The sequence below is a fragment of the Thamnophis elegans genome, chromosome 1, assembly GCF_009769535.1.
Source record: "Thamnophis elegans isolate rThaEle1 chromosome 1, rThaEle1.pri, whole genome shotgun sequence".
In the NCBI taxonomy this organism is placed as follows: Eukaryota; Metazoa; Chordata; class Lepidosauria; order Squamata; family Colubridae; genus Thamnophis; species Thamnophis elegans.
Genome location: NC_045541.1, coordinates 21,058,520 through 21,085,198, shown reverse-complemented (window position 1 = coordinate 21,085,198; position 26,679 = coordinate 21,058,520). Strand labels below are relative to the sequence as shown.

At 42.6% G+C, this 26,679-nt stretch overlaps 1 protein-coding gene across 1 annotated transcript in view; it reads right to left on the bottom strand.

Moving 5' to 3' along the window:
- The window catches only part of LOC116508921 (coiled-coil domain-containing protein 141-like), a 129,174-nt gene that overhangs the window by 88,826 nt on the left and 13,669 nt on the right, over positions 1-26,679 (bottom strand). Inside the window, exons 3-4 of the mRNA XM_032217797.1 lie at positions 4,988-5,179; positions 148-256 (exon numbers count right to left, since the gene is read on the bottom strand). Of these exons, the coding sequence (XP_032073688.1) occupies positions 148-256; positions 4,988-5,179 (301 nt within the window). The remainder of the gene's footprint in view (positions 1-147; positions 257-4,987; positions 5,180-26,679) is intronic.

Below are 26,679 nucleotides of genomic sequence, written 5' to 3'. Positions count from 1 at the left end.
GAGACCTGTGTTATTTTTAAAAACATGCGATATTTCAACCGTGACCAAGAACATTAACTTCAGAAGAAGTTGTAATCAACTTTTATTCAGAAAAGCCTTACTCAAAATCTTCCTTGCAAAAGGAGATGCTCCCACCCTCTTCAATACCTTTTGTATGATATTTGTGCTGATGCAAGAGTTCTTTCAGAGATTCGGGGTTTTCAAACTCTTGAGAATACTGCAGAAAATCTTCAACTTGGTCAATTTTGGCAGCAAACTGTAGAGATACGGAAAACACACTCTTCAAAGAACTGCATGTATCATTGAAAAGAATCTAATAAGCTTCTCGACTGCTTTGCACATTATTAATATAATTGTTTGGTTCTTCTAAAGCTGTCTTCCTCGACCTTGTACCTTTTAGATGAGGTAGATTACAATTTCAACAGTTCCCAGCCAGCAGCACTGAAAATAATTGCTGTTTCCAACACTTGTATGAAATAGGGTCCTCTTCAAAGAAAGGGAAACAAGGAGCTGTTATCTGCTTGATTGTTGCCCTTATCCTCTGATTTTTGCTAGCTTAACAAGTTGTAAACAATGACTGAAATCTGAAATGCTGAGCATTGTGTTGACTTGGTAGAGCAAAGAACATCAGCTAAAACAGTTCTCTGGCAGGCAACGTAATTGTTCCAGCTTTTTAAAAAATCCCACAGAGGTGTTGCTCTGTATTTCCTCTCCTGCACATAGCTGCCACTAACTGAATACAGCCTTGAGGAAACAGATGATTGCACCAAACAGAAATCCCCCTTTCCCCAATCCTCACATTCTTTCCTAAAGCGGAATGCTTTGAAATCAATTGAATATAAAATCTACCAAACCCTCATACCCTGTAGCAAAATATGCATCTCAATAAAACAAAACAAAAATACTCTCCACCACCTCAAAAGGGCCCTAGAAAAGACTAATTTATCTTCCTTCTCAAAGACCTCATTGCAAGTATATCTTCTAAGGGGAAAGGCTCATGAAATAATGGCTACTACTGAAAAGGTATAATTCTTAGCCTTTTTTTTTGTTTGTTCCAAAATGGAACTTTGGGAGATTCACTGAAACAAAAAAAAGGACACTATATTTGAAAACACAAGCTTGCCTAGAGTGGCCAATTTTCCTGCCATTCATGCACCCTGCCTTTGTTTTTTGAAGGGAAATACTATTAGCTATATGTAAATTGGGAATACATTGTGGTGGCCTGTTGACCGCCGGCCCCTCCAGCAGCCAAATCAGAGGAGGAGGAGGTGTGGGAGTCAAGGTTAGCATCAAGGCAACCTGAGAGCTCAGAGAGGGAAGAGGGAGTGGAGCTGGGAGGGAGGGAGGGAGGGAGGGAGGGAGGGAGGGAGGGAGGGAGGGAGGGAGGGAGAGAGAGAGAGAGAGAGAGAGAGAGCCTGGGCCATCCATCAGTCCTGAAATGGAGAGTCAACAGCCCCCAGGTCTGGAGATGGCTGAGGAGGAAGAGGAGGAACAGCTGGGTCCAGTGCCTGACGCGTGGATGCACAGGAGGCAGAGGAGAGAAGAACAGTGGAAATCTTTGGGCTGATCCTTGGGAAGGAAGAGCCCTAGCTGCTAGGGAAGCCCCACCCTTAGCTCTGAAAGGCATGAATAGATGTGGCATACAACTATTCATCTTCCGTCCGGAGGAGACATGTTAGCCTGCGGCGCTCCTAATAAAGGAATCGTTGAGTTAACTTCAGAAGTTTGTCATGTTTGGGGAGATGGGTCAGAAGATACACATATATCTAGGTCTAGAGCACGGGTGTCAAACTCGATCGCGCCACAGTCTGGATCGTGACGTATCGTGACATTTTTTGCCTTTGCAGAACTAGGATTGCTGTGGCCTGCACATGGCATATCCAGCCCGCGGGGCGCTAGTTTGACAGGATAGAGTTAACCTCTGAAGTTGTTAAGATGTGATTCATTTTAATTTTTAGCTGTAATTTAATTGGTTGAACAGTGTTACCAGAGGCAGGCTCTTCAAAACCAGATGATGACTAGATGGCAGGAAAGATCTAGCGATTTTTGCTTCAGTCTAAATTTTTGAAACCTGGGTCAAGTAGTTTAACATGTTATGGTTTACCATATTGGCCCAGTGGGAGTTTAGCCATCGATCCAAAACACTCACTCTGCAATGAGTGTTCGTGCACGCTAGTAGTATTGCTTTTATTTTAGGTTTATTTCATTTTATTTGGTTTCTAAACTCGCTACATATTTCAAGCAAGCTAATAGCTTTGCCTTCTCTCCCCTAAATAACATTGCTGTTCATAAGAGAGAAAACCCCTGATCAGGATATTGGTACTTCAGATGAAATTAAGAAAGATCGTGAAAAATGATGCCTTTTGCTCAGTCTGCTTTTTCTCAAACATTCTGTCTGTTTTTATTTTTATTTTTTTTTAATGATAGAAAATAAATCCATTATCCTCCAGCGTTTGCGATTTAACTTCTGACTTTCATTAAAGAATATCCTGGAGATGAGGCTTGTGTTTTATCATAATAAAACAAAGATTACATATAATCATATTCTGTCAATTAAAGCAAAGCTTTTCAGCAAGAGGCTTCCAGGATTTTCCATTTGAAAGGGACACGTGCTATTTCCCATTTGCCCTTTGCTTAGATATTTCAAGAACAATAAGGCTGGATCCTTGGTTCCATTTTTTTGCTACTTCAAGGAATCTGATAGTGTGTATAACCATCTGCCTATCCGTCTCTGCATGTGTTTCCATCCTGCGGAGAGAAATTCCCTTGGTTCAGAACTGCAACAGCAGTTGCTATAAATCTCCCCTTGGGGCCCCGGTATGACTTATGTTTTGATAATTTCCATAACCGAGAAAGGGAGGGTAGCCCTACTTCTCAAATGTTGGGATCAAGAGGGTGGTGCCTCATTGAAGAACAGGTGAGTTACTCAGGAGCAGTGGTCGGATGCAACCAGTTTAATAACTGGTTTGGTGAGCACACGCATGTGCTCTTTACACACATATGCACCTAATGTGTGTTTTGCCGTGTTCAAAAACCACCCATTCTAAGCTTCAAAACTTACCTCCTATGTCAGTACCAGTAAGTAAAACAGCTGACGCACGGCAATTTGCTGTGCTGCGTGAATCAGCTGAGCTAAAAAACAGGGAAATACAGGACAGGAAAGGGCGGGGGCAGTTGGGCGGGGCCAAATTCTCACTGGAACTACCCATTTGCCCGAACCGGTCCGAACCGCCTGAATCCCACCCCTGCTCAGGAGTAGTGGGCCCTACCATCCAAATGAGTTATGGGGGACTCCTTCAGCACTGAATAAAAGAACTGATAGATCAGAAAGTAGTAATTAAAAGAGAAAAATGGTACTCCAAAGCCAATATATAGAGACAGGACATTGTTGTTGTTGTTGTTTTGCTAAAAAGAACAGAGAGAGAGGTGTAATTTGCAGGTAGTCCTCGATCTACAACAGTTCATTTAGTGACCATTCAAAGTCACGATGGCACTGAAAAAAAGTGACTTATCAATGTTTTTCACTCTCACGACCATTGCAGCGTCCCCATGGTCACGTGATCCAAATTCACACTCCTGGCAACTGACTCGTGTTCATGATAATTGCAGTGTCCCGAGGTCATGTGATTACCTGCTGAGACTTCCTGACCAGCAAAGTCAAGGGAAAAGGCAGATTCACTCAACAACCGTGCGACTCACGTACCAACTGCAGTGATTCGCTTAACAATTGTGGCAAGGAAAGTTGTAAAATGGAGCAAGGTTCACTGAACAAATGCCTTGCAACAATTGAGCTCAATTGAGGTCGTAAGTCGAGGATTACCTATGCAGGATGCAAGGAGTATATGGCAAGAGTTTTATCCATTCAGTTGCTTCAGTGGTGGGTTTCAAAAAATTATGGAACCTCTTCTGTAGGTGTGGCCTGCTTTCCGGGTCCACTGGTGGAACCTCTTCTAACCAGTTCGGTAGATTTGATGAACCGAACTGGTACGAATTGGTAGGAACCCACCTCTGAGTTGCTTGTCTCCTTTTCTTTTGTTGTCCCACCCAAGGCCGGGTTTCTGGTTGTATGCTTTCAGAGGATACTCTGAAAGTAATTATTCGGTAGGATAAGACATGGAACAATGATTCTGCATTTCACGAAGACACTTATTCTCCAGTTAAGAAGAGTAACAGCAATGCCACTGGACAAATAGCTACTAAAGGAGATGATACATTCCCTTTTCCCGGGATGTTAAGGCAGTAATCAACATCACCTTCTTGACTTTTTTGACTGGCCATGGATGGCCTTAATTTGGATTTCTGTGGATTTGGAGTGGGTGGATCCAGAGGGGGGCTTCAAAAATTTTAGCAAGGGGTTCTTTGCCCAGTTTCTGGGTGGGTGTGGCCATGGTGGCCATGGCCTAGTTAGCCTCCTGCATCACGGTCGGCTTTCCTCGAGCCTCTGGGACGGCAAAAATGGCCTCCCCAGACTCCGAAGGCCCTCTGGAGGCTGGAAATGGGCCTGTTTCAGCCCTTCCCGAATTTCTGATAGGCCCATTTTTTTGCCCTCCCCGAGCCTCCGCGTGCACCCTGCATTTACCTGCATCCAAAACGGGCTGCGTGGAGACTCCTGGGAAGGGTGGGGTTGGTGGGGCCAGAAAGGAGTGGTATTTGGGTGGTTCTCCGAACTGCACAGGATCTTAGCTACAGGTTCTCCCAAACCTCTGTGAACTCCCAGCAGCCAACCCTTCAAAAGTCGCTACCAGCTCTATTATTTTATTTCCTAAGATTCCACTGCCGTAATACATTTCCCTACCCCATTTTTTTTGCTCTACTTTTGATTCTGACCATTCCTATGGAAACAGAAAAACAGCTGCAATTATCTCTCCCCCCCCCCCGCCCTGTTCTACAGTAATAAAAAGCCATCAAGCAGAAAGGGATACTTGAAATGCAACAATGATTTGTTTTCTTTGAAGATGAAAAGCATTTCCCCTTCTTGTAGACTGACCTCTAGAGCATTTTCAAAGAAATCCAAGCTCAGTTTTAACAGCGTCCTCCGCTTCTCCAGAACAATCGTCAGGGAGTCCCAGGCATCTCCCAGGGTCTCTGCCATGGCTTCGTACACCTGCTCTTCATCTTGATGTTCTGCGGCTGTCTTGTCGGCTTCCCCTAAGAGATCCCAAACTTGGCCTTCTAAGGGCTACAGATAAAAGAAAAAAAATGGATCAGAAATCAGAAAGAAAGTCTCCCGGCAGTATGGACAAAACTCCTTTAGATTTGCTCTGTTCTTTGACTGAAAAAAAATTCCCAAAAAATTCAGGACACTCCACCTCTCCCTTTTACCCAGAGACAGGGCCACTTCGGGAGGTTACAGCATCCCTGCCTTCCTGCCCCTTGCAAGAACACCCCTGAATGCTGACTCCTCTGCTAACTTCCTTCTTGGCTGGACCAGATGCTGGACACCCTCTGGAGAAGCATCTAAACCTCCTTCTGCATGCTCGGGAGGTCTTATTGAGGGAAGCCACAGGGGCTGCAAATGAGAGGGTGACTGTGGTGGCAGCTGCTACTCTAGAGCAGGGGCATCAAACACAAGGCCCACAGGCCTGATCTGGCCCACAATGTGGTCAGATCCAGCCCACGGAGCTGTCCTGGAAAATGTAAGGGGCCAGCCTGCATCACTTCGGCCCAGTCTACCAATGTGAAGAGGAAACATCGGGACAGCATGGCTTCAGCCTGGTCTACCCAGTGCGAAGAGGAAACATGCCAGCAGTTGGGGGAGTGGCGTCAAGATGGCCACTCCCACCCAGTTGGCCACACCCACCCAGTTGGCCTCACATACCTGGCCCTCTAAGATCAACCATAGCCCTGATGTGGCCCTCAAAAGAAAATAACTGTGCTCTGATTGCTGTGGCCAAGAGTGGTGGAACCAGATTATAATCCAACTGGTCTGCCAGACTGTAGCCTTATCCACACTGTCCATGCTCTTCTATGATGGGGACACTACCCAGTGTTCTTATCACTAGAATGAGCAGGTATTTGTTTCTTGGCAACATTGTCAACTAGGACTCCTCACTCACTTCCATTTGTTTCTATATTCCACTTCAAAATATACTTTCCTCTTAGTATCACCTTGTAGTTCTGTTTGGGCTACAGTGTTTCTGTTAGTTGTGTGCTAACCACCTCCATTGAGACCCAGTGTGGTATAGTGGTGAAGGTCCTTGACTAGAAACTGGGAGACCATCTTGGGCACAAAACCAAGGATGGATGACCTTGGGCCAGTCCTTCTCTCTCAGCCCTGGGAAGAAGGAAATGTCAAGCCACTTCTGAAATTCATGCCAAGAAAAATGCAGAAACTGATAGAGACTGTCCTAGGAGTCAACATATATCTTTGTAAGCTGCCTTGAGTCGCTATGTGCGAGTAGGCAGCAATATAAATTTTCTAAATAAATAAATAAACTAACTAACCAACCAAGCAACAAATAAATAAATTACTTAAAGGCACCAAGAACTAAACAAAGTAAAACCTCAACCGCACAGCACTTGGCTGGCTATTTGGAGTTAACTCCCACCTTCAGCCTAATTGTTGCATCACCACAGTCTGTCTCTACGTCTATCTCTATCTCTATCTCTATCTCTATCTCTATCTCTATCTCTATCTCTATCTCTATCTCTATCTCTATCTCTCTCTATCTCTACCTCTACCTCTACCTCTACCTCTACCTCTACCTCTACCTACCTACCAGGGGTGGGTTCCTGCCTCTTCTATAGGTTCCACAAATCTACAGTGCTGTTTAGAACCGGTTCCAGCTCCCTCCCCCCGCCCATCCGCACATCATCAAGATGAAGAGCGAGAGGAGGAATTCTGGGAGTTGAAGTCCACAAGTCTTAAAGCTGCCAAGTTTGAACACCCCTGGGTTTTTTTTCTAAAGGGTTAGGGGCACAAGAGTCTTGTAACTTGACAGCTTTAAGACTTGCGTGCTTCAAATGCCAGAGTTTCTGAGCCAAAATTTTGGTTGCTAAGCAAGAGCGTTGTTAAGTGAGTTTCATCACATTTTACAAGTTGGTCCAGTCACATGGCTGGCAAGCCACTCCCACCCAGTCACATGGCTGGCAAGCCACTCCCACAAAGCAGGCCACACCTACAGAAGAGGTTCTGAAAAAATTTGAAAGCCACCACTCCTTCCTACCTACCTACCTACCTACCTACCTACCTATCTATCTATCTACCTACCTACCTACCTATCTCTATATGTATCTATCTTTATCAGTTTATCTATCTATCATATCTATCTGAGAGAGAGAGAGAGAGAGAGAGAGAGAGAGAGAGAGAGAGAGAGAGAGATTGGTAATAGTACTATATTGTTAGGGTGAATATTGACTATTTGCAAAATATGTTGCAATAAAAAGTCAAAATATTCATTTTGATCTTAATGAATATTAAGCAGTCTTTTTATCTTAAACTGAGACTGGTTCAATGTATTTTCCCCTTTATTTGACACCACAGAATGTTCAAAAAGTATTGCCTGTGAAAGTTATTATGTTGTAAGTTTAAAATGATGGAGAGGATATCTTGATATATAATATGAGCTTGGCCCACTTTTATCTCATTTTGTTTGGTTGTTAATATGAATCTGGGAAAAGGAATTACTGTAGGCTTAAAGATATGCATATAATTCTGAATTATATAACCCCAATTCAGAATTTATTAATATATAAAAGAGTATGAATTTGCCTAGCATGAAGAATTACCATTCTTTTATAATGGAAAGGCAGCATCCTGCATTTTAAGTCTTGGATAAATGACATGTTTGCTCTGCTTTATGAATTTGCTTTTTATTGATGTGATAGAAAAACTGATCAACATGATTCCACATAGTCAAGTTTTCACGCCGTGCTTAAAACCTGAGTGGTTTTTATATCTATTATAACATTTGTTTCTTTTTTATTATTTTTGTGGCTTTTTAATTTCTTTCTGTATATTAAAGATTTTTTTAAAAAAATATTCAGTGGTTCATAGGAGTGGTGCTGTGGACTAGAGGTGGAGCTTTTGCCTCAGAATCAGAAGGCTGTGAGTTCGATCCTAGTTAGCAGCAGAGATTTCTCTTTTTTGGGTGCAGTGAATAATTGTCTGCTGTGAACTCTGTGTAGGCCTCAGGAAGGGCAACCGGCCTTCTGAGATAACTGAGCTCCATTCATTTGCCTGGACTCCATTCCAATGCAAGGGATTACAGAGTCGTTAAAAGAAAAAATATTCAGTGGGTTTTATAAACCTAGGTAATTAGATTAACCATGTTTTAGTTCATTGTGGTATTGTGTGTTTAAACACACTCAGATTAATCTCATAATTTCAAAGAGTACAGGTACCTGCTTGTCCTATAAGCTTAGCAACTGGGTTATCCAAAGGCATTATGGAGCAAGGTGAAATGTATTCATCGTTGAATTAGAAATACAGATAAGATACAGGAAGTCCTTGAGCCCTTGAGCCAAGCAATTATGGGCATAAGCCTTCATGGCCATAAAGTGGGTGTTTGTATTTGTATTTGTATTTAACTTTATTTGTATGCCGCCCTTTTCCCTGAGGGGACTCAGGGCGGCTCACAATTCAGGGGGAGGGAAGGACAAAACAAGTTATACACATGAAGACAATACATCGTTAAAAAGCACAACAGTCATACTATTCGGGTGGGGTTGAAGTCTTTAGCCCCAGGCCTGTCGGGACAGCCAGGTTTTAAGGGCTACGCGGAAGGTCTGGAGGGTGGTGAGGGTACGAATCTCCACGGGGAGTTCATTCCATAGGGTCGGAGCAGCCACCGAGAAGGCTCTCCTCCGGGTAGTTGCCAGTCGACATTGACCGGCTGATGGAATTCGGAGGAGGCCTAATCTATGGGATCTTATTGGCCTAGTGGAGGTAATTGGCAGTAGGCGGTCTCTCAAGTACCCAGATCCAATACCATGAAGGGCTTTGTAGGTGACAACTAGCACCTTGAAGCGCACCCGGAGATCAACAGGCAGCCAGTGCAGCTCGCGGAGGATAGGTGTTACGTGGGTGAAACGAGGTGCACCCACGATCGCTCGCGCAGCTGCATTCTGGACCAGCTGAAGTCGCCGAATACTCTTCAAGGGCAGCCCCATGTAGAGCACATTGCAGTACTCCAGCCTAGAGGTCACAAGGGCACGAGTGACTGTTGTGAGAGCCTCCCGGTTCAGGTAGGGACGCAACTGGTGACTGGGTCACCAAGCGATCCCTTGTTTCTCAGCAGACACTGAGTGACTACCATGGTTGTTAAGTAAAAATTGCAGTTGTTGCATGGTTGTCTAGCAAACATGTTCTGACCCCCCTCGTCCCACACCAACACACTCCGAGCCAAAGATAAATTACAGCATTTAATTAACAGGCAGACAGGTCCTTGGCAGCAAACCGGCACAGACAAGCTTGGGCAACAATCCAGCACAGATAAGCCGTGGCAGCAATCCAGCCTGCCAAGCTCACAATAATGTTCTCCAACATTAGTTCCTGCATTGAGTTCTACAAAAGGGGCGTGTGCACAAGCAGTCCTTTTATAGTCTGGAGAGGAGCCTAATGACCACCAGCTGAGTACAATCACCTCCTGTAATTGCATAATTGTTCCTGACGCCTAGTAGCTCTTCGATGGCGTGCATCCAGGAACAACTCACTACTGGCCTCCGGCTCACTCTCCCTTGTCTCCTCCCCACTGGTCCAAGGCTCAGGCACCTCCTGGTGGCCAACCAGCCTCTCTGCACCCTGCTCGGAGTCGGAACCCTGTCCAGAGTCCTCCACATCCTCCAGAGCTGACTCATAGGGCCCCTCGCTGTCGGAGTCTGGTGGCAGCTCCAACGGCTCCTATTGTTCTTTGGCCAGTTTTTGCCAGAAACCAGAATTAAGCATAAATTTCTGGCAAACCCATCATATGCTGTGGTCATGTCAGAGGTGGGTTCCTACCAGTTCGCACCTATTCGGTAGAACTGGTTCATCAAATCTACCGAACCAGTTAGAAGAGGTTCCACCAGTGGACCCGGAAAGCAGACCACACCTACAGAAGAGGTTCCAAAAATTTTTGAAACCCACCACTGGTCCTTGGATATGATTATTCTACACTATTATGCTCATATTTATAAAACTCAGTGCTTCTGTGAAAGGTAAGGATGACTACTGCATTTGTGGTGCAATCAGAACATTGCGTGTGTTGAAGTTGTTTTAACGCAAACCAAAGATGCCTTTTAAAAAACAAGTTTACATCATATTCTTATGCATGCCAGTGCTGTGTGTGAGGTAATTTAAGGTGGTTCTGACAAGTGTCGTCGGCATCTTCATATCCGGTCACATGGGCAGCAAACCACTCCCATCCAGTCACATGGGTGGCAAGCCACTCGCACAAAGGCGGCCACACCCACAGAGTAGGTTTGAACAATTTTTGAAACCCACCACTGGGTCATGTGCCCATGGGACACTGCAAACAGCTGTAAATAGAGGCCTGTTGCTAAGCACCCAAAGCACAGTCACAGGACCAGGGAGGGGGCCAACATTGGAATTTCGAAATCTAGTTGTGAGCTTCGGGTGGCTCCATCATATTTTCAAATGGTCACTAAGGAATCAGTCATAAGTGAAGGTGTATAGGTTTGCCTATGCTTCAAGGCAAGTCATTCTGTTTTGGTTCTTTTGCTACTTTCACCGCAAGGCCTAACAAGTATTGCCCTTTCTCTCTGTTTCAAAATCTTCAGAGTATCTTCGGCACACCTTCTAAACTTGAATTATTTTTTCCCCATTTTCATCACAGCTCTTTATCATGACAATGAATGAATGCTGTGCCCGTTTTTGCTTTTACTTTGGCTGCTATCTGGAAGAATGCATAATGAGATCAGGAATCCATAATAGACAAATTAAAATCTAGGATAACTCATTCTTCTGATACAGACTACAATAAGAACTGAAGATAGGAAAAGATGAAATTCTCCTGATAAAGACAGAGCTGAGAAGAGGAAAATAATAGAACACTTATATATTGTGGCTTTGAAGTCAGAATTGTAATATCCAGATTCTCCCAAGCCACTATATCTTCTGCCAGTAATAGTTGCATCTGAATTGGCTGATAATCTCCCTGTTCTAAAAGAAATGCGATGAGAAATACTTTTCAGAAATAATGAACTATTGTTTCTTAATTAAAAAAGAGAGATTAATACTGGTAGTTGTCGCTGAAGGAAAAAATAAATGAAGATGGAGTTACTAAAGATGAATTATTATTTGAAATATGAACTCTGCGCAATACAGACCAAGAGAGAGACAGAAAGTGAAAAAGAAAGCCATCACAAAGATTTCCTGTGACCCAGTGGTGAAATTCAGCCGGTTCTATCTGGTTCGGGCAAACCGGTAGCAGCGGTGGCGGGAGTCTCCGCCCACCCACCCGGACATCATCACGTCCCATTTTTGATGTTCTGAGCATGTGCAGAAGGTCCTGCGCATGCGTGGAAGGTGCCGCATGTGAGCGCTCACATTTGTGAGCTGGTAAGTTGATTTCACCCCTGCTCTGAAAAGTAGATGGAGAAACAAAATGCATGTTTTTAATCAGAGGACATTGGTGCATAGCCTATGTATAACTGTGGCTACCAACTCCCCATTTCACTGCTGCGGAAGGAGAGAGGATGGATAAAGAGAGAACATGAAAAACATGTGAATGGAGTTTAAAGACAAAAAAAAGAGTTTTGCTTTGCATGTCTTCGCTTTGACACACACGTTTTCCTCTTTGCCTTAGAAATGTGACTTAAAGTATCTTTCACAAGGTTCATGAAATTCTCAGCCAACCTTCATTTTAGAATCCTGACTGTTTATGCCAAAAACAGAAACTTTGTGAAAAACACAAGGAATTAATTCAGCCTCTTCTGGGGGTCCTTTGGATCACCCAGAACCTGTGAACAGCAGCCTTGCCTAATTTTAGCGATCATGTCCTCAAGGGACGTCGAACAGGTGAGATAGATCAAAACCCCACCACTCTGGTATCTCTGCCATGTGTGTGCGCGTGCGCGTGTGCGTGTGTTTGTGTGTGCGCACAAGCACGCGCACACCATACAATTGAGGGAAGGTTTTGATTGTGATATCTCAACTACCATTTATCTCTTTTGAGTTACCTTCAAAAGATCTTTTGGAATGTGCAGGTCCAACGGGCATGATAGGAACAGTTAGTAGCTTTAAGGTGTGGCAGATGGGGGCTACATTTTGGCTCCTTCTGAAGTATTTTTGGTTCAAAAGTTTTATTTCTTTTAAAACAAACATTTCATCATTCCTCAATCAGTAAGACATTGGAGTACAATTTTTTGTGTGTCAAAATAGTTCTAATTTACCACCAAATTCTTGTCTAGCCTAATGTATACCCCTCCCTCCCTCCACCCTCCCCCCCAACCCCCCTCCTCCTCCCCCCCCGACTTCCCAGAACCCGTACACGGTATGGATTTTTAACAAACACAGTCTAAAATCTATTGAGAAAAAAGAAATAAAGAAATTAATGACATCTCTACATTGATCTTAGCTTCTTCTTGCTGAGCTAACTTTAAACAATTTAAATCATTTCTGATCTTAAGCATAGGCTAACTGGAATTTCTTGGTCCCGTATTTATTTTGTATATAGTCAATCCATTTTTTACAGTCTCGTTTATATCTCTCATTTGAGTGATCTTTAAGATATGCCGATATTTTAGCCATCTCGGCTAAGTTTGTAACTTTCAATGTCCATTCTTGAGTTGTAGGCAGGTCTTCCTTCTTCCAGTATTGCTCCACCAACAGTCTTGCTGCCGTTATTAGGTGCAGAATCAAGTTAGTCTCTACCACTGTAAAGTCAGTACATATACCTAGTAAGAATAACTGAGGAGTAAACTTTATCTTTCTTTTAAAGATATTTTGCATAATCCACCATATTTTTATCCAGAACGCCTTAACCTTTTGGCAGGTCCACCATATATGATAATATGTAGCATCGAGAGAACCACACCTCCAACATTTAGGCTGTACATTCGGATACATAGAAGCCAGCTTTTTAGGATCTAAATGCCATGACTTTATTTTTGGAAAGTCAGATCCAAAGTGCTTCAGAACTTGATTGATTATGGTACTTAGGGATAAAGCTGAGAAGATTGACTGAAGTACAATACATGCATTGTGTAAGCCTTAGTAAAACCCCTATTTTTCCTACCAGCTGTGATCTTATGAAGCAGGAGGATTGGTCAAGAATCATAAAAGGCACACTAGATAATTTCATTCTTCCAAGTCAGCTATTATGTCTGCCGACCTCACTTCTTCTTAATGGTTGCAGTAAACTTTGTGTTGGACACGCTTGCTTAAGTATCTTCCCTGCTGGAAGAGTAAATAGTTTAATGTTTCTAAAAATATTTTCCATGTTGAAGGTAGGGAGTACTAGGTGAAAGGTGTGAATGCTTATAGCAACTTTTAAAAAGTTATACAGTATGATGAAATTATAATACACAGAATAATCCTTGCACACTCCAAGCTTAATGCTGCTTGGTCTGATGGAGTTTATTTTCATAAAATGTACGCTGGATGGCCACCTTAATTCAGCTCACAGAACAAATGTCAAAAGCACACTATACACACACACAAGGTAATAGACTGAATATTAATTTGCGTATTTGTATTTTCCTCCTAAGAGTAAGCTTGAAGTGTGTGGGTGAATAAAGGTAGTTTTTCAGTTTCTCACTTTCATGGACATACCCATGATGTATGACCCATGATTAATGTTTAACATGAATTGTCAATAATGTTTTACTATTCAATTGTTTCAGTATTCATATCATTATTGTAGTTATTGTCAACTCTTTGGTCCAATTCTTTATTTAAAAAAAATCTAACCAGGCAAAGGACTACTACCAATTCTTACAGTTGGGAAATTCAGATTTTTATTATGTACATCCAAAATTGGTGTTATAGTTTTTATATTTTGCCTGATCAGAAGACTTACTCAATTTTCTTGGTTATTGGTGTAAGAGGAATAAGCAAATACATCCCCCTCATTGTTTCCATCTTCATCTCTTTATATATAAGAAGGATAACTTTCACCCTAACCTTTCTTAACCAGTTTCAGCTAGTGGTTAAGACATCAGGCTAGAAAACAAGGGGTTGTGAATTCTAGTCCTGTTTAGGCATGAAAGCCAACTGGGTGACTTGGGGTTAGTCACTCTTTCTCAGCCCAAGACATCTCATAGCGTTGTTGTTGTTGTGGGGGGGGGGATACAGAGGAAGGAGTATGAGATATGTTTACCAGAGTGGTGGGTTCCAATAATTTTTAGAACCTCTTCTGTAGGTGTAGCCTGTTTTGTGGGAGTGGCTTGCCAACCATGTGACTGAGTGGGAGTGGCTTGGCAGTCATGTGACTGGGTGGGCATGGCCAACTTGTAAAATGTGGTGAAACTCACTTAACAAAGCTCTTGCTTAGCAACCAAAATGTTGGCTCAGAAACTCTGGCATTTGAAGCATGCAAGTCTTAAAGCTGTCAAGTTACAAGACCCTTGCACCCTAACACTTTAGAGAAAAATAACCCAGGGGTGTTCAAACTTGACAGCTTTAAGACTTATGGACTTCAACACCCAGAATTCCTCCTCTCGCTCTTCATCTTGATGATGTGTGGACGGGCAGTGGGAGGGAGCGGGAACCAGTTCTAAACAGCACTGTAGATTTGTGAAACCTCTTCTATAGAAGAGGTTAGAACTGGCAGGAACCCACCCCTGGTTTACCACCTTAAAAGTAATATGAAGGTAATAAAGGTAGGATTAAAAATAAACAATGTATACCTGTTTCAATGATTTTCAATTTAGAGAAATCAGGATTTTTGAATTGCCCGCAGGGTTTCCACAGATGGAGGAGTCATTCTCTACATAAAAAGGCTTGGTTGGGAGAAAGTGAATTAATATATATTAGTGACTACAGTGTATGAGTGACTACAGGTATGTCTGTTTCAAATGAAGCACATGGGCTCACATCATAACACAAGAGGTGTCCAAATGGGGTTTAAAACAAAATCAAGATAGTGGTTGTGATGCAATCCATATTTTTATACATGCATCAAGATACTGTTCACATAAAAAGGGACAAGCCTTCACTTTTGTCACCATTTTGACATTTTTGACCCAACCAATGGATAGTGCTACATTTAGACATGCAGGAGAGGGGCAAGCAATGAAGCATGTGTTATACTCAAAACTTACAACTTGCATACTTTCATCGCATGCCTGCACAGAAATGTATAAAAGCAGAGTTTGCTTCATGATGCAATTAAATTATTTTGCTGGGGGGATGTGTGTGTCTCTAAGGTAACTCGCCACGGCCAACTCGCCACAGCCAACTTGCTGCAGACAACTCACCGTGACCAACCCTTCCCCTGGACAACTCGCCATGGGCAACTAGCCCTGGGCCAGCTCGTCACAGGACAAGAGTTACACTAATATCAAAGAAATAGTGGGATAGATTCATTAAAGAAAGGATGCCAAAGGAGGGACAAAATGAAATGTGAATGACAAAAGTTAAAATAATTTTTTAATTGTGTTAAATAATTAAATTGAATGGTTGCATTGACCATCAGCGAGTTTCCTGCGGCAAGTTGGCCGTGGTAAGTTGACCATGGGGAGTTGACTGTGGTGACTTGGCTATGGCAATTTGCACCATTCCTTGCTGTGGGTGCAGAGGTGTATTCAGCTGGCACTCTCCGGTTTGGGTGAACTGGTAGCAGTGGCTGCAGGAGGCTCCACCCACCCACCCCGAGGTAATGTGTGAGCACTGCGCATGCGCAGATGCGGCATGTGCACTCACATTTGCAAACCAGTAGGGAAGATAAGTGAATCCCACCACTGTGTGGATGCCTCAGTTGCTGTTTGCTTCCCAGTGAGCAGTGAAAGGGGAAATAAAGCCCAAATATGTTGTAATGCCAAGCATGGCTTCTAGATGTAGAGTAGGGGATTTCAGAAGTCCTTCATCTCAGGCAGCAGCAGAAAGTTGTAGGCCACCTCTGTATTTGGCTGCAGAATTCTGAGACTTCAACTGTGCTAGACTTCTCCTTGACTGTGTCAGTTGTAGGAATTTCTTGTGGTATAATTAAACATTTGGTTTATCTGTTCTAAAAAGAAGTTTCCGCTGCCAATTCCACATTGGCAGTATTTATTATATAATACTGGTAACAACATTATTTAAGCTCAAAAAGTGGTTTTCGTTCAGATGCTGCTAATTATGCTACTAAATTTGTTTTTATGCATTTGGTATGCTGAATCTGAGTGAGCAATTTATTTTTTAATTGCAAGCTATTTGCCAATAGGTAAATGGGCGCATTTGGCCATTATGTGCTTCTCTTGTTAGGCAGAACAGCCTATGAATTCAATAAATATATTTCAAGTCAGCCAATTTGTTTCCAGTGCCAGCTGTTCCTCTTACCATTCATTGCATTTTGTGCACAGAGTAAAGTCAGAAAGTGACATTTATGTGTGTTTAAAAAAGGCCTAGGTATCGATTTGCTGAAAGTATCTCAGTCACTCTTAGCTTATTCACTAGAGGATTTCCAAGGCCATCCCAGAGAAAGAATAACATTAAGAAAGGCATTCATTACCCTCAATATAAGGCCGACTCTAAACATACTCGGGATTAATACAAATGGAATAGATGGTGTAAATACTGCTAAAAGCAATTGGGTTGATTTTTTTCTGGAAATAACTGTGCATTTGATTGTGCATGCATATGAAAGTGACTATAATATAATATAACCAATATTGTTGTATTAACCAATTTCATTGTATTTCTTTTGTACAATGACAATAAGGCTACACTAATAATTTCTTGGATTAATTAGCCATTCTGTCCTCAAGGGTTCTTTCCATCCAAGAAAATGCCTGTTAGATGTAAATAGAAGTAAGTTCTTGAAGAGCAGGTTGGAGAGCCTTTGTACAACTTCGTTTTATGCTCGAGTTGTGGCCTTTTTTGAATCAGGAGTTCCTGTGTTCAGTCACTCAAGCCCTACTCATGTCCCTATTGCAATGTGCTCTACCCGGAGCTACCCCTGAAGAACATTTGGAAACTACGGTTGGTGCAGAGTGCAGCAGTGGGCGCAGTTCTTAGGCCCCCTAGAGTGGCCCATGTTACACCACCAGTTTCCGGTTTACTTCTGGGTGCAATTCAAGGTGTTGATCACCACTTTTAAAGCCCTGCATGGCATGGATCCAGTCTACTTGAGGAACTGTCTCATCCCAATGGGACTCTCCCACCCTACCCATGCCAGTTTAGGAGCAGGGGTGGGATTTAGCCGGTTCGGGTGAACCGGTAGCTCTGACGATCAACTGGGAAGCAAACCGGTTCACTCCACCGATCAGGTTGGCCTGCCCACCCGCCCCTGTGCTTTACTTACCTATATCCCCTCAGCTGATTCACGCTGCAAAGCTGATTGCCACGCCTCAGCTGTGTTACTCCCCAGAAGTAATGTGGAAGGTAAGTTTTGTTAAAACTGCAATAGCACGTGGTCACCGAACCGGTTGTTAAACAGGCAGGATGTCACCAACTGCAGAGGAGGCATACTGCAGATCCCTTCAACCAATAAATTTTGTTTGGAGGGATCCAGGAGAAGAACCTGCTCTGCCATGGCTCCTGCCATCTGGAACATATTAGTCCCTGAGGTGAGATTGGCTTCCAACCTCCTGATGTTTCAAAAGAACCTTAAGACCTGGCTCTGTCAGATGGCTTGGATTTCACCCAATTGGTAAATTTCATACTGGCAGTGGTTGGCTAATTAAAACTTAATCTCTCACACACACACACAGACACACAATGTGTCCGGTTCCCTCCTTTGCCATCTTATATTAATGACTTTATCTGTTAATGTTTTTATCTGCTGTGTTTTTTACAATCAATTTTAAAGTGTTTATGTTGTAGGCCACACAGAGCCATTGAAGATGAGATGGGTGGCCATTAAATTTCCTGAATAAATAAATAAAAAGAAATCTCTGTGTTAAAATATTAAAATATCTATGAAATATTTCTCTATTTTGAAAAGAGCTGCTACAAAAAAGCAACATAATGGGAGTTATCACAGAGGAAGGGGGGGAAAGATAGCAGTTAGACTTATATACTGCTTCATAGGGCTTTTAGCCCTCTCTATGCGGATTACAGAGTCAGCATATTGCCCCCAACAACAATCTGGGTCCTCATTTTACCCACCTCGGAAGGATGGAAGGCTGAGTCAACCTTGAGCCAGTGAGATTTGAACAGCCGAACTGCAGAACTGCAGTCAGCTGAAGTAGCCTGCAATGCTGCATTTAACCACTGCGCCACCTCGGCTCTAGAGGTGTTCAAAGAGAGAGATAAACTCTCCATCCAACTTCACACAAGCCAATTTTTCCTCACACAACTAGATCTGCCATCAGTGCATTACTCCATTCGCCCACCAAATTCTACTTTTGAAGTGTTCCCTTAACTTCAGAGAGATTTGGACAGAAAAAGGACTATAAGGTAAAGGGGAAATCTGTAATTTCTGTGTCATTGGACATCAGAGATGGTGGTTGGAAACCAGTTTAAGCTAAAGGAACAAAAATATAACTTTAAAAAACTTTTAAAAGTAGGGATAAATATCTAGAGGGTGTTAATCGAGTAATCTACCTTATGACATATAGTGATTTCAATTCCTGTAGTCAAAATTCTGACGATCCCAGTAATCACATGGTTTTGTCAGCCAATGGCAGGACAGAAAACACAACATGACTAAAACAACATCTACAGAGTGGAAAACAATTGTGCAAATGGTGCTTCCATCCTGGCACTAAAAACAGCCCTAGTCAGCCACTATGCACCTATGAAGTGCCTCTGTTTTCCTTCTGCTTTCCTAACACAAGACCGACACCTTTGAACACTTTCCATTAAGTTTTCCACATACCCAATACTGGAAAACATTGCTCATGTCTAGCATAATGTGCCAGCAATCGCTGGTCCTGTCAGCACTGCAATTGCTTAAAATATCTTTACAGTACACAAGGGCATCAAGGGTCACATAGCTGAGTGATAACATAAGATCCAACCCAAGGTCATTTAGAAGGTATCAGGGAGTTATCCACATTTACTCTCTGAATTTACAAGCCATTCTCTAATAGCCTGTACCACAATATTTTAATTTACAATTCATTATCCTATTTGAAAAAGCCATTATCCAGGGTATACCAGCTGTTTTGCACAATTATGTGTCATGAGCTTTATCTATTGTCCAGTGTAGAGTTAGGAGAGCATAAGCCTTGTAATTTCAGCCAAGTTCTAATTTAAGAAATATTATATATGACACAAAGGGAGGACTCAAGGCATCCCATTGGGTGGAGGAGACATTTAATACAACTTTCGGTCTTTATTTACCCTCTCAGCTTCTTGGACTAAAATTTACACTGAGCTGTGAAATGGTGGGGCGGGGGAGGAAGTGAATGTGTGCTTATAACTGTGTGCTGTATAGATAACTCATCATTAGTTGGTTTAGATCAATAGCTTTTAAGCTGTTTAGGGAATAGGGGCCACAACGATTTTTTGCTGGAATTTTCTTTTTCAGAATAGAAAGGATGTAAAAATGCAAGTAGAAAAATAGGGACCACTTTTGGTGGGAAGGTAACAGCATTCAATGTGGCTTCGGTGTTTAGTCGTGCCAGCCACATGAACACAGAAATGTCTTTGGACAGTACTGGCTCTTCGGCTTTGAAACGGAGATGAGCACCGCCCCCTAGAGTCAGGAATGACTAGCACATACACTATATTGCCAAAAGTATTCACTCACCCATCCAAATAATCAGAATCAGGTGTTCCAATCACTTCCATGGCCACAGGTGTATAAAATCAAGTACCTAGGCATGCAGACTGTTTTTACAAACATTTGTGAAAGAATGGGTCGCTCTCAGGAGCTCAGTGAATTCCAGCGTGGAACTGTGATAGGATGCCACCTGGGCAACAAATCCAGTCGTGAAATTTCCTCGCTCCTAAATATTCCACAGTCAACTGTCAGCTGTATTATAAAAACGTGGAAGTGTTTGGGAACGACAGCAATTTAGCCACGAAGTGGTAGGCCACGTAAACCTGTCCAATATCAGTGTGTGACCTCACAAATGCGCTTCTGGAAGAATGGTCAAAAATTCCCACAAACACACTCCTAAAGCTTTTGGACAGCCTTCCCAGAAGAGCTGAAGCTGTTATAGCTGCAAAGGGTGGACCGATGTCATATTGAACCCTATGGATTAGGAATGGGATGTCACTTACAGTAAGTTCATATGCAAGTAAAGGCAGGTGAGCGAATACTTTTGGCAATATAGTGTATGTGTGAGGTGAACCTTTACCTTGACCTTTTACCTTACTGGTTCAAGAGTACACAGTGCATCAAAGCATTAATTCTCCATGCTTATTGCATCCACAGATTTCCATTTGATAAGGGTCACCTGGATCTTTCTAGGAAAACATGGACAGGATAAAATGCTTGCAGGCATGCTAAATGAGTTGCTGGATTCTTGGCAGATGAAGCTCTTCATATCAGTTCTGGGTTGGACATCAGTTGCACACTGTTGAGGATGATGAGTAAGGTGGCATCATGTGCTATTATGATACTCTTCAACTTAGGGAATGCCAAAACTTGGATAAGATTCTTTGTAGTTTCAACTCTGCTACCTGTGTATTAAACTCAAATCCTCTGGTTACTTCAGTTAACTAGGTAGGATAAGAATGGCTGGGTCCAGGAGGGAATGCTTCTTCTTCTTCGAGAGGACAGTACTACAGAAATGTTTTTTTTGTTTTTTTTTAAAAACCCTCCCAAACCCCAATATTTTTAATGACTTTTAGGTTTAGGTTTAGGTTTATTAGATTTATATGCCGCCCTTCTCCCAAGGACTCAGGGCAGCGTACAACATTAAAAGAAACACATAATACAAAAGTTTTAAAAAATTAAATAGAATATCCCAAACCCAATTAAAATTGACAATGACATTTTTTTAAAAAAAACAGTGATCAATAATTTGTTTTGTTTTGTTCAGGCCAGGCTGGCTTGCTGGAAAAGCCAACTTTTTAGGGCACGTCGGAACGACCAGAGGTCGGGGATTATACGAAGTTCCGGGGGCAGCTCATTCCAGAGGGAAGGCGCTCCCACAGAGAAGGCTCTCCCCCTGGGGGTCACTAGCCGACCCTGTCTGGCTGACGGCACCCTGAGGAGGCCTACTCTGTGGGATTGCACTGGACGATGGGAGGCTACCGGTGGTAGTAGGTGGTCTCGCAGGTACCCTGGGCCTAAGCCATGGAGCGCTTTAAAGGTCATAATTAGTACCTTGAATCGCATCTGGAAGACAACCGGCAACCAGTGCAGGCTGCCTAAAAGGGGTGTAACAAGGGAGCACCTGGGTGCCCCCATGATAACCCGCGCAGTCGCATTCTGCACCAGTTGAAGCTTCCAGGTGCTCTTCAAGGGCAGCCCCATGTAGAGAGCATTACAGTAGTCCAGGCGAGAAAGGACGAAGGCATGAGTGACAGTGCACAGAGCATCCCGATCCAGGAAGGGACGCAACTGACGTACCAGGCGAACCTTTTGTTGTGGATCTTTTTAGGAAAGGCTGTGGAGAAGGGGAGTGGGGAATAGTTATATAGCCTGGAGGAAAACAATTCCTCTGAATTGTTTTAAGTTGAAATTCAGCCAGTTATAGAACTGAATCTGTTTAAAACTGAGCCGATAGAAGAAACATGGTACCGTTGAGGTAAGTAGAACAGCTTTATTCCAACAGAACAGCTAACAGACAACTATTTACAGATTCAGCACCTTGCCCTGCTTGACAGCTACAGTATTTATATGCGAGCTGTCAAGCAGGGCGACCAATAAGAAAGGTGAAAACAGCCCGTGCTCTTCCAGCCACGCCTTAGCCAATCAGGTGCGGTTCAGCAGGAGCCAGCTGTTAATCGTAAGTTGAGGACTTGCAGTAGGTCGTAAGTCGAGGACTTACACTAATATTTAACAGAAACTACATTGGTAGATGGCTTTTATTGGATCCTGAACAGGGGGAACATGCTCCTCTTGGTTCTGTTAGATCTTTTAGATCTTTGATCACTGTATTCTTTTGAACACTTACAACCTTTGGAAGCCCAGGGCATGGTTCTATAGTTTTTTTGCACCTAAGTGGTTCCAGACAGGGGGAGAAAATAAGTGCAGGGAAGTTCTAGTATGGAGATGCAGTGCTGTCTCCGTGAAATATAATGTATACATGAAGCGCCTAGAACTGTGATGGTGAACCTATGGCACGCATGTCACAAGTGGCACCTGGAGCCCTCTCTGTGGGCACGCAAGCTATTACCTAGTTCAGATCCACCGCACATGCATGTGTGCCTCCCACAGGCCAGCTGATTATCAGGTCTATGCCATACATACGGAAGACATGCATGCACGGGGAGCAGGGTGAGCACAGGAGGTGCCCATTTGTGGACCCAGGAGGCTTCAGAGATGCCTGCTAGGCCCAAAATGAGGTGGGGGGTCTCATATACATCCACAGGGGTCATGTGCATACATGGGGGTCACGCACTCATGTGCAGGGGGCAGGGTGCATTGCATTATGGGTGTGGGCACATGTACCCATGCTTTCGGCATGCGAGAACGAAAAAGTTAGCCATCACTGGCCTAGAAAATGTCATGTTTTTGGTTCAGGGTGATACCTTGCCACCGCAGCCTGTGTCAGTGATGTTATGGAAGGTTAAAACTAGAGGAATCTAGATGGGGCCAAACAAACACAGCTTAAACCCAACAAAGAAAAGTTGCTAATAGTCTATAAGGATCAAATAACATCAACCTTGGCAGATATTGTGGAAGAGGTAGCTTGTGGTTGGTTCCACCTGGATCCTTAGCTCCTGCTGAGGCAAAAACCATGGCCAGACAGCCTTCACCAAATCCCAGCTACTGTTCCAATTAAGACTCTACCAAGACTGAGATGCCCCAACTAGAAAGCCTTACAACTGGCAATGAAGATATTGAAGTGATGGATAGACAGCGGTGGAGCTGTCTTTCGGGATCAACCATAAAAGAGCGAACCGGCCAATGGCAGCATAGTCCCAGCACTTGGTAGAGAAGCCATGAAAGCTTTGATTCTAACCTTCAGTGGTACAAGTTTGAGTTCTGGAGGAACTGCTAGATGAGGCATGAGGGGAGATTAGAGACAGAAATGGGAGTGACTTGTTGCTTGGAAACTTCTTAAAATAATAATAATGGAATGTTTAAGACTGCAGTTACCTATCCTTGCTATGCACTGACATCCCTTCTATATTTAAATGTAGAAATTTTTTAAAAAGAAAATCTGAAGAAGCACTACACAATGTAAAATGCACATTTTGTCGTGTACTTTGGCTCTGTGAAACAGAGTTTAGAAAACATTGGTGACTTAAATAGATCAGCAAAAAATTGTCTTTATGTATCCTGGAGTTTATACAAGCACTTTACTATGGAAACAGTCGTGACCTTTTGTCTTTGTTTGAAATCACCTGTTTCAATCTCTGAGCTGCAAAAATCAGTTTGCCTTTTCAATTCTTGCAGCCCATGAAAATGAAATAGTAGAAAAATAAAATCAACAAATACAGTTTCTTTCCGAAAACTAAGCAGCTAGATATTATCTTGTTTTCTGACAGTTGAATCTTGCCCCAAAACAAAATATCCTGGTGGGAAAAGTAATTAAAACTAATTCTTAGTGCAAAAGAAAGAAGCACTTTTTAGTGAAATAAATCCCCTTATAGAAATACCATTAGTATTTTTGTTAAACCTTGATGGGGTTTTATTTGGTTTTAGTAGTTTAATGTAATCTTTTCTTTCTTCTCTTTGCTTGACATTCAGAGTTCTCAGATAGGTGGGCAGCCATATAAAACTGGATAAATAAATAAAAATTATATGCCAGCAATCCAAATGCAGCTCAGCTTATAACCATTCGGTTAATGACCCTTCGAGGTTACAAAGGCACTAAAAATGTGGCTTATGGCCGTTTTTCACACTTACGACCAGTGCACCATCCTGATGGTCACGAGATCAAAATTCAGATGCTTGGCAACTGGTTCATATTTGTGATGGTTGCAGTGTCCTGGAGTCATGTGATCACCTTCTGACCAGCAAAGTCAATGGGGAAGCCAGATTCACTTAAGAACCCTCTGCCTAACTTAACAGCTGCAATGATTCACTTAACAACTGTGGCAAGAAAGGTCACAAATTGGGTCAGAAGCCACTTAACAACTGTCCTGCATAGCAATGGAAATGTTGGGCTCAGTTGTGGTCTTAAGTTGAGGACTATCTGTAATCACATATTCTGGCTCAATGTACATTGCCAGTAGACAGCGTTCTTCATCTCTGGATGTCTCACATTGTGTAGGTGCCAACCAGTGGTGGGTTTCAAATTTTTTTAGAACCTCTTCTGTAGGTGTGGCCTGCTTTGTGGGAGTGGCTTGCTGCCCATGTGAGTGGGTGGGAGTGGCTTGCTGGTTATGTGACTGGGTGAGAATGGTTTTCCGGCCTTGTGACCGAGTGGGAGTGGCTTGCCAGCCATGTGACTGGGTGGACGTGGCCAACTTGTAAAATGTGGTGAAACTCACTTAACAACGCTCTTGCTTAGCAACCAAAATGTTGGCTCAGAAACTCTGGCATTTGAAGCACGCAAGTCTTAAAGCTGTCAAATTACAAGACCCTTGGACCCCTAAACCTTTAGAAAAACAAACCCCAAGGAGTGTTCAAACTTGACAGCTTTAAGACTTGTGGACTTCAACTCCCAGAATTCCTTCTCTCGCTCTTCATCTTGATGATGTGCGGACGGGCGGGGGGAGGGAGCTGGAGCCGGTTCTAAACGACACTGTAGATTTGTAGAACCTCTTCTACAGAAGAGGCTAGAACTGGCAGGAACCCACCCTTGGTGTCAACTAATGCCATTCAAATGATTATTACAGGAAGCATAGTTATTTGTTTGTGGTGGGTAAGGGTTACTGCACACCATACCCTTATAGTATGAAAAAAATTGAAATAATTCTAAATAAGTATCCTCTATAACAGTGATGGCGAACCTTTTCAGCATCCCATGCCGGAGCACCAGAAAACCAAAGACCCACTGGCTGGTCTTTGGGTTTCCAACATGAGTTCTGGCCAGCTGGTCTTTGTGGGCCCAGAACACCAGAAATCCAAAGACCACCTGCGCCTGCCTGTTTTTTGGCCGTTTTCAAGCCCATTTTCAGGTCATTTCTTGGGCTGTTTTCAGGCTGTTTTTCAGGTTAGGGTTGGAAAAAGGCCTGAAAACAGCCCAAGAAATGGCCTGAAAAACATCCTGGAAATGGCCCCACGCGTGTTTTTTGGGGGCGTTTTCAGGCACTCTAGCGCCTGCGAAGACCAGCTGGCCAGCATGCACTTACACACCGGAAATGAGAAGAGTCGCCTGAGACGGTGACCGTGCCCACAGAGGGCTCTGTGTGTCACCTCTGGTAGCCGTGCCATAGGTTTGCCATCAGGGCTCTATAAACAATACAGACCCAAACAACTAGCATCTTTTCCATAATTCTTATAAATGAATAATTGATTCAGTACTCTTAAATTATTGCTTAAAATTATAATCTCTGATTTCAGACATGCAAAGCAATTTTATGATACTAAAAAGGATAGAGACAATAAGAATCTTGGCTATGTGTAAAATTCATTTAATTATGTGGGCATTTATATTAATGGTATAAATTAATTTTAACTAAATCAATGATGACCGAAAGTTAAAAAAATCCATGAAATAACTGCTACATCTCTCTAGTAAACTTTGCTCCCTGTACATGTTGCCTTCATAAATTTTTGAAAGTGTTTAGGTACACTTCCAATGCAAATTGACTTGACCGTAACCTTTTGTACAAGTGTGAAATCGCAGCTTAGTTCTGTACTATTTTATATTTTTCTCATATGCCATGGTCCGGATGATGTAGCATTTATTTTAAAAAACCCTAATCTAAATCTGTTTGAAATGGAGTTATGATTAATTAAATGGATTAGAAACAAAGCTGCACCATTCTTTAGGTTGTTGAACCGTAAGGAATTGTAAATAGTTTGTAATAGCACCTAACTATACTTTGTGGAAAATAGGCTAACTTGGTCCCATTTTAATTCCACTGAAATCAGGACTATATTTATTGCATTAATTTCAGTGAGCCTAAAGCTCACTGCCAACTAAATCCAGGTCCTATATTTAGGACCAGAATATATAATAGCTGTGATTCACTCTTTCACTCTCCAGCCCATTTACATGGTAATGATAACTAGCTGGGACAACTTTAAGGGGGATTAAACTAGCTCATGCAGGACACTGCCGCTAATGAATGCAAGCTGGGATAGCAATATATTACTTTCAGTGTTGGCAGCTGTAAGACTTCCCAACCTAATTTATTCCATGAGATAATAATTAGAAGGACCACAAATTGCACCTTGATAGTGGAGTTCCCACTAGAATGGGGTTTTCTTTTTAAAAAAAAGTCAAGATGACACATGCAGCTACTCAATAAAAACTCCATCCCTTTGAACATCAACACACATACAAGAGGAGTAGAGCTTTTGCCATGTGGTTATTATGTCTACCAGCTTGAGGTTTCTTTTTTTAAAATCTCCCCTATTATCAATGCTTCTGAGAATACTCAGCTAAATTATATGAGTTTGTTGGTTGGATCCT